Source organism: Rhinolophus sinicus, linkage group LG05 (assembly GCF_036562045.2).
Source record: "Rhinolophus sinicus isolate RSC01 linkage group LG05, ASM3656204v1, whole genome shotgun sequence".
In the NCBI taxonomy this organism is placed as follows: Eukaryota; Metazoa; Chordata; class Mammalia; order Chiroptera; family Rhinolophidae; genus Rhinolophus; species Rhinolophus sinicus.
In genome coordinates this window covers 178,070,990-178,079,789 of record NC_133755.1, presented here as the reverse complement: position 1 = coordinate 178,079,789, position 8,800 = coordinate 178,070,990, and the positions used below count along the sequence as shown (strand labels likewise).

Genomic DNA, 8,800 nt, shown 5'->3' with positions numbered 1-8,800 from the left:
CTGAAATTACCATTATTCTGTCAGAAACAGCAGAATACAAAAATTTCACCAGAATGGGGTATTCTGTGTCCTTCTGAGGGTGTCACCTATACGGGGGCAGGGATGGGATCCTGGGCCACCTCCAGCTGTACCTGTCACAGCGGACACTCAGTGAAGACTGACTGAAGGGGAAAGATTTAGAGGTTTTAGTCACCAATTTCCATTGTCTTCTTTTGGTTCCCTTTCCTAAAGTAAATATAACAACCTTTCTTAAGCAAAATTAAGCCAAAATAAAACCCAGTACTGTATGTAGAGCCAACACTGTGAAGTTTGAGTTCCCAAATGCCAGGCACGGACGGCATTCGTCCGCCCGCAGCCTCGTCCTGGACCAACATAAGGTTGTGAATTCATGAAGAGGCATCTGTTAAGCACCTACTTAGATTGTTCCACATCTAGAAATTATCTGCTAGGGCTGTGTTAAAAAAGCTTCCCACTGAGGAAGACGCATACAACTTTTGCCTTCAATGTATCTTTTCATACAAAGGCACAGTCTTGTTTCACATGCTGAGTGACTAGATATTTTTGAAATGTCTGGTACCTCTGTTCTGTTGAATTTTAAGGAAGTGAGTAGTGCAAATACAAAGCTAGGGCTACTGAATGATAATCCCTTTGGGTTTTGGAAATGAATTCAATTCCACAAAATGCACTTTCTCTTCTTACAGTCCATATGCTAGTTCTAGCCAGATCTGTGCCAAATATTCTAGGAAATTAAGAAAAGTCATCAGTGGGGTTTCAGAATCTGTGTTTGCAAATGAAGGAAGGAGGGGGCGGAGAACACGGAGAGTTGAGGGAATAGTCAGGGCTGAGACTTAACGTGCACACGAGGTACAGCCCAGATGCGCGGAGCCCGTGCCCTGCCGGACGGCAGCGCCCAGAGTGAGCCGAGTGCGCCCGAGGCCAAAGGGAGGGTGCACAGGCCCCTGTGGGCCGGGCGGCAGGGTGGCCGGGGCGCACGGGGCAGCTCCGCGTTCACTTCTTTGTTCTGTCCGCACTTGACGTTGGGGAAGGAGTTGCTCCCGGCAAACAGTGAATCCTCGTCTGACATGATACACCCAGAAATTAACTAAAACCAGATGTTAGATCTAAATGTAAGAGCTGAAACTAAAAACTCTTAGAAGAAAACACACGTGTAAATCTTTACGACCAGGGGTCTGGCAATAATTTCTTAGCTACAATACCAAGAGCACGTATAATAAGCACAAGTTGATCAACCAGACGTCAAAATTTTGAAATTTTGGACTTCAAAAGACACCATTAAGAAAGTAAAGAGACAAGCAAGCCAAAAACCAGGAGAAAAAAATATTTGCAAGTCATATGCCCAGTAAAGGACTTGTACCCAGAATATACAAAATCCTCCTACAACTCGATAGTAAGACAAATAAGGCAACTAAAATATGGGCAAAAGATTCCAACAAACATCTCTCCGTAGAAGATAAATGAATGGCCCACCAGCACCAGAATCATGCCTGCCGTCAGGGCCATCAATGCAGCTCGAAACCACATCACAGTACCAGCTCCCAGGCACCAGAATAGCTCTCATCAAAGAGCAAGACAGTGTAAGCACTGGCCAGGGCGTGAGAAGCCAGGGCCCTTGCGTGTCACTCGAGGCGATGTAAGGTGGGACAGCCACTTTGCAAACGGTTTGGCGGTTTCTCAAAATGTTGACTGTGGACACAGCAGTTCTACTCCCAAGAGAAATGAAAACACACGTCCACGCAAAGACCTGTGTGGGAGTATTCAGAGCAGCATTTTCGTCATGCCCCAAAAGTCGAACTAGTAAATGATTAAATAAAACGCAGGGCACATCCATCCACTGGAAAAGTACTCAGCAATGAAAGGGAATGGAGTACTGATACTCGCTACAGCAGGGAGAAGCCTCAGACATATGACACCAAGTGAAGAAGCCGGACACAAAAGACCACATATTGTAAAATTCTATTGACATGAAATGTCCAGAACAGGTAGAACATGGTGACGACATAGCTTAGTGGGTGCCTAAGGCTGGGGTGGGGATGGGAAGTGACTGCAAATGCACGTGAGATTTTTTGGGGGGATAGGAGGGTAACGGAAACATTCCAAGACAGACTGTGGAGATGGTTGTACAACTATGTAACTAGACTAAAAATCACTGAATGATACACTTCAAACATTACATAAATTATACCTCAAAAGTTATTTTTAAAAACTGAAATTTTAAAAAAAAAAAGCTATGTGTTTGTAGAAATCCTTCTGTGATGCCACCCATCTCTGGACATGAGTTTCTTGGCAAGAAGAAGGTGAATACAGAAGCTATCTGTCCAGCGTCAGCTGCTATGTGTAGGGAGTAAGTCAACAATCTTCTAAAGAGATTTCAAGAAACTTTAAGATCAATCTTTAAAAAAATTTAATAGCAAAAAGAAATTAAAGACCACCACCAATGACATATAATTGGGGCTATTTTAGGAAACTAACTGCTGACATATTTACATTCTGAAAAGCTGCTTTCTTGTCAAGAAATTATTCAGCAGTATTTACACTGACCTAGCACTTACACATCTTGGTGTAAAAATAAACTGAGCCCCCAGTGTGTGACAACGAGGCTTAGACTCTTACGTTATAAACGTACTGGTTAACAAGCAATCATTCCGAAGCCCTCTTCATGCCCAGTGGTGTTGCATTTCTCTCTCCCTGTGGACAAAGAGCCCTGGACCCTGGAAGAAGCCCATACCCAGAGCCCGTCTTCACCCCCTGATGGAGCCCCTTCTGTGGAGGAACACAGAAGTGAAAATGACACGCCTGTGGATCAGATCGTCATGTTGGCTCTGAAACTGACAGCCATTAAAAGACAATGTAACTACACTTTCCTAAAATAAACCATTTATTGAAAAAAGAACCTTTTCTTAAATTTCATTAATCAGCCTTTTGCAAAACAAACCTGTGACTTGCCAACAACAACAAAAGGTAAGGTTTTTCACAGTCAGTGCGCTCGACAAACAGGAGATCACAAGGCCCAGGACGCCTGATAACACTACAACTGCTTTTGAACCAGGAAGGTCAAAAGTCCTACACCGATGCCACGGTTCTCCGTCACGTGAGACACGGATGACAGAGGCGATGGTCCGTGTACAGTAGTAATGGCACTTAACATGCAGCTTCTTTACCTCGTGGAGACTGTCGCTCAGAAGGGCCCTGTGCCAGGTCAAACCACCAGGAGCAGCAGGAACAGTGACGCGGGTCACCTGTGCAGTCTTCAGTCTTAGAGGGTCACAAAGGCTTATACTGCGTCTCAGCAGTCAGTCTTCATGTAAATATTACATACAGTAGTGATTAAGGGAACTTCCGAGCACACGCCTACGAGGCACGGGCCGCCCAGCTTCATTCTTCATCTGTGCAGACCTGCGGGCGGGAGGAGAGCGCTGAGGCCGGCTCACACGCAGGACACAGGTGACCCACCACCGACGCCTCGGGATGTCCCCAGCGCTGTCTGGCACAGCGGGAAGGCTTGGTTGGTGCGATGGGATGTCAGTGCTGACTTACTGCTCTGTGAACTGACTACTGAAAGCACTCTGAAGTCTGCATTTACACAATAGCAAGTCAATATAAATTGTCCACAGACTTTACAATGAAGAAATACATTTTTATTTAGCAGCAGATCCAGCTGCTGGGGCCTTAGTTTCAGTCCCCCAGGAGCAATGTCACCCCACTCTGCTGTGCCTCCCTGTCCTTATTCAGGAGCCGCTGCGGGGCCCTCCCCACAGGTGTTCTGCAGGTTCCGCCCTCATTCCAGTTCTCGCGATATCCTCCTGGTAACATGTTTGTCTCCCAAATCTTTATCACCCAGATTCTCTCCCAAGTGCCAGCCCAAATATCCAAATGCCCATCTGAAATCCCCAACCATGTGTTCCAAACACACCTCAAACTTAATCTACCAAAGAGGTAACCACCATCTCCGACCCAACCCTCAGCCAGCTGCCTCTTCACCTATCTCACTGAATGGAATTCCTGTAACTCGATGACCAAGCCAGGAGTCTGGGAGCCAAGCGAGACTTCTCCCCTTCACTCACCTTTCATGTCCAATCATTCCTCAGTTATGGCCACTTCAAGCCCTAAATGTCGCCGAGGAGTCACCCCTGACCTCCACCCCCAACCCATTAGCTGTCCCAGCAGCTTCCTAACCAGCTCCTGCCTCCAGAGTGATCAACCTAAAACACGATTTCACCTGTAACGCTCACAGCATAACTGAAGCTCCTCCGTGTGCTTCCTGCCCGCTGCCGTCTGCGCTTTCACACCCTGTGCTCCATCACGTCTGCCTACACACACTGCCTTGGCTGTTTTACACTCGTAGTCAGGAGCCTTTCCATGCCCTTCACTTCTGTCTGCCCTGCCCCCTCCGCCTTCCTGACCTGGCCGACCCCTCCCACACAGTGAGTCTACAACACGGCCTCCACCCCACCACCACAGCTTTAACACGATGCTTGCTCACTGCGGACCCTGTACCCACAGGAAAAGCTATGTCTTTCATCCAGTCCCATTTAAAATTCCATGTAACAGCCCCAAGGGCACCTCAAACACATCACCAAAAGGGATCAAGCAAGACAACCTCCAAGAACAGTTTCCGAAAAAAAATCAGATACTAAACTGCCAGGCCTAACACATTTCGTCCCTTACATTTCAGATATCGATACAGATATTTTCTATTTAAATTCCCGAATGTCCTGGAGAGCCAGACGCAAACAGATCCCACACATGGAAAGGACCGCCCCGCAGTCTGCAAACCTTGACGAAGGAATGGTCGAGCAGCTGGCTGGCGGACCACCTCATCCTGGGCTCGCTCTCCAGGCAGTGACACAGGAAGTCCTTCCCTTCCGGGCTCAACCTTTCCGGGATCGGCGGTTTATGCCCCATTCCCACTTTATACATAATCTGAAAGTTGTGTTCATATTCATGCCACGGCCTCTGAAGAGAGAGAAAAAAGCAGGTTTTAATCCTACATGGTCGTAAAAAAACATGCAACTTCCCAATCTCTTTTTAGGCATTTCAACATTCATACATAACAGGCAAACTTTTCCCTAAAGGGTCAAACAGTAAATATTTTAGGCTTGTGGGCCATATAGTCTCTGCCACAACTATTCCATTCTCCCATGATAGTGTGAAAGCAGCCTAGACAATATGTAAATGAATGGGTGTGACCAACAGCCAATAAAACTTTATTTACATGGCCAGGTGGTGGCTGCCATATCTACTTACCCCATTTGGAAGTTCTGTTAGTCCCCATTATCCAGACACTACATCATGCAAATTAAAAATGCAATATACAAAATGGTATGACAGTGTCAATAAAACAAAATTCAACAGTTATAAGGATGTGTAATATGATACCTTACTGAATAGCAAGCATCAAATTTTACTACTATAAAACTTAGATTATTTTATTCTCACAGGGAAAATGAGATTCATGGGAGAAAGAATTAAGTTTGCATGGCATTCTAATTTGTGTACCATTGCTTAGTTATTACAGTATATTTTCTTCAACATGAGAACTTGTTCTTTCTCTGACGCATAGATTGACTGAAATAACAGATATCATGGCCATCTTTCTACGTTACTGCTAATAGAAGGAATAGTAGCTAATATTTTTTGAGCCCCTATGTGTGTGTGGTCTTTTTCACAGCTGCAAGGAATAGCTGTATATTAATTTCCTACTAATAACAACTTAAGAGGTTTTGAACTTTTTTGCTTTATAAATGATGCTACACACACACACACACGCACACATTTGCGTAACTGTTAATTAGTTGTACCTTCATTAGAAGATCAATTTGGGGGGTTTTCAGATACACTATCACACAGACCAGTTTCATGGCCCTAAAGTCCTGGTGCTCTGCCCACCCGTCCTTCCCTTCCTCTCCTGCAGCCCCTGGCAATTCACTGCCTTGCAAGTTTTCTCAACTCCGGAATGTCATGTAATTAAAATCAAGCAGCATGTGGCCTTTTCAGGTTGGCTTCTTTCACTCAGCAGTGTGCTTTGAGGGTTCCTCTACATCGGTCCATGGCTCGAGAGCGCATTTCTTCTTATTGCTGCACAATGTTCCTCGGTGACTTCTAAGTTTGGGCAATTATGAAAGAAGCTGACAGAGGCATTCATTCATGTGCCAGTTCTTGTGTGGACATAACTTTCAACTTTATCTTTCTTTTTGTAGCTGCTTGCTTCTCCATGTTTTAACACGTTGTGTACGGCGGGGTTTAAATCCCTCGTGAAGATTCTCGTGATCCGTATGCAACGTGTTAATTCAAGCTTTATGTCTTTATTCACTTATAAGAGTTGTCTTATAAATATTGGGTTCCTAGTTGTCACGTGTCTTAACCTTACTGTATCTTTGACAGGTCACATTTTTCATCTCTGGCCATGTTCTCTATTTAGCAGAAAATGTGCACAGTATTTACGATAATAAAGCCACAATTACTGCCCTGGTAACAGAAGACGCCCTGCTGAAATTCCTCCTCCAGGTGTGGCTCTGCTCACCTTGCCAGTCACCATCTCTATGACAACACAGCCCAGACTCCAGATGTCGGCCGCACGCCCGTGGCCTTCTCCTTTCGCACGAGTGATGACTTCGGGAGCCATGTATGCTTTAAAAGTCGCAGATATGGAGACAGGGATGGGTTATCACACAGCACCATATCACAGAGCCCAGCAATAATATAATATCCTACATAGAAGAAACAACTAGTACGTTGAGGGGAGAAACTGTCTCCAAATTACATACTAATTTCCTACAGTATAGGAAATACTGTAACTTGAAAATAGATATTTCAAATCAATTTCTTGAATGGACATTTTAGGGGCCGAGTTATCTTCTGAAAGACAATTTTTGAATGTGCAAATCTTTAAATAAAGTGTATTCATAATGAAAATAAACAATTTAACCTGCAAAGGAGGATGACACTAAACAATCAACAAGTAACTACTGCTCATGTTGCTTCGACTAGAATGATTGTAACATACCCAGTGTGAACACAAAGAGAGTTTTTCTGGGAAGAAAAACAAAAGGCCTTTCCTCCCTCCCTTAACTTTAAGGGAGATTTCATCTCTCAACCTGACGAGCGCTTTCAGGCGGAAGCCTAGGGTTTGCGCACGTGGTCCTTCGGTGGTGAGCTCAAAGCCGACAGGAGAGCTGAGGGAAGGTGCAGTCACCACGCACGCGGCAAGGAGTCAGCGCAAAGGCCAGTCACGCCAGTCCCTACCTGCTGTCCCCAGAGTGCTATTCACTTCACCGGGCATGGTCTGTGCATTGTTTTTCAGCTTTACAGAGCATCCGAAATCTCCCAGTTTGATTAGGCCAGATGAGGTAAGGAAGATATTGGCACCTGACAAGAAAGAAGCAGTTGTTTAGTCTCTGAAACACAATGTGGGCACATTCAAGTTTACACAGCAACATAAACTCCAAAGTAAATAATACAAAGATTTATGAAACTTTATTAACCAAGTTATCATAGAAAGATTTTAAGCTTTATTCAAACGTAATATAAAGCAAGAAAAAATTTAACATCAGTGCAGACAGCTTTGACTAATCATTTCTGAACTCAAATACACACATAAATTCTAACATTAAAACCCACGGAAATACTTAAAGAAATTCCTCTCAAAACAAATGCTGTGGTGGCAGTCCCTGAAAAATCAGAGTTACAGACAATTACAGCTCCTATGACAGGCAGCGACACAGTGCTGAGAACTGACACACACACCACTGTTCAGGGGCTCTGAAGCCCCCAGTGCACTGATTTAGACTGTGACTGAAAAAAGGTTCTGTCACTGTCTCACACGTGGACAAGAACGTCCATGCCTGACTTGGACTCTGCTGGCACCTGGGACGGCCGCTCATCGCTCAGGGCCGCTCTGCCTTTTGCCACCAGATGTCGGCACTCCAGCCGGCCCCCACTCTGGCATCATGTGCCCTAGGGCACCTCCTTCGGAAAGCACTGAGGAGCCAATGGAGTTAAAGTGGCCCCGGGATGAGCTGACGTCTGAGGAGTCCTCACGGCTGCCATGCCCCCAGTGTTGGAGGTCCCCTGAGGGCCACCCAGTGCTAACATCACCGTCTGGAGCTGGTCCTCCTGGGCACACTCTCAGCCATGCTGACTGACGAAGAACAGCACAAGGACACAAGATATGGACTTGATTCAAGGACTCTGCGGGAGTCTCTCTATGGCCATAGCCAATGACACGAAGGTACCATCTCAGGACAGTGGACAGACACTGAGTATGGCAACTGGACAGGGGCCATGCTGTGACCTGGCAAAAAGCCAGTTAAGCAAACGGCCAGACTGTTTCCAGACACAGAGCAAGGTGGGGACGGGCGGGCAGGGGACACAGGGAGAGGCACCAGGAGAGCACAGACTGGCCTCACCCCCAAACCACCGCAGGTTGTGGTGCAACCCAGGCCCCCACACATACACACACACTGGGTCTAGTGCCTGGCTGGAAGTCAGGCCAATTCTGAGGCGAACGTGTCCAGGCTGGCCTAGACCACGTAACAGAATGGAATCCTTTAGTCCATTAGACAATGAGACAAAAATCATTTGTTGCTTTAATTATCCCCACGACTCCCAACACAACGGTCAGGGCCACGGCGTGGTTAAGACAAATGCAAAAGGGGCAGCTCTGGGCAGAAGCACGGCTTCCCCTCACGCCAGAGGGAAAGCACTTGAAATCAATCAGCATGAACAAATCAATCTTACGCAGAGCCCTACGCTGGAAGAGTCGGTGCAAATAGGCCCTCCC

At 46.0% G+C, this 8,800-nt stretch overlaps 1 protein-coding gene across 4 annotated transcripts in view; it reads right to left on the bottom strand.

Moving 5' to 3' along the window:
* Window positions 1-2,878: 2,878 nt before the first annotated feature.
* The window catches only part of MAP3K4 (mitogen-activated protein kinase kinase kinase 4), an 84,150-nt gene continuing 78,228 nt past the window's right edge, over window positions 2,879-8,800 (bottom strand). For all 4 annotated transcript variants that reach the window (XM_074333786.1, XM_074333783.1, XM_074333785.1 and 1 more), the window contains 4 exons: window positions 7,264-7,386; window positions 6,542-6,648; window positions 4,795-4,974; window positions 2,879-3,414 (listed from right to left, as the gene is read on the bottom strand). In XM_074333786.1, the coding sequence (XP_074189887.1) occupies window positions 3,394-3,414; window positions 4,795-4,974; window positions 6,542-6,648; window positions 7,264-7,386 (431 nt within the window). In that variant the 3' untranslated portion in view covers window positions 2,879-3,393. The remainder of the gene's footprint in view (window positions 3,415-4,794; window positions 4,975-6,541; window positions 6,649-7,263; window positions 7,387-8,800) is intronic.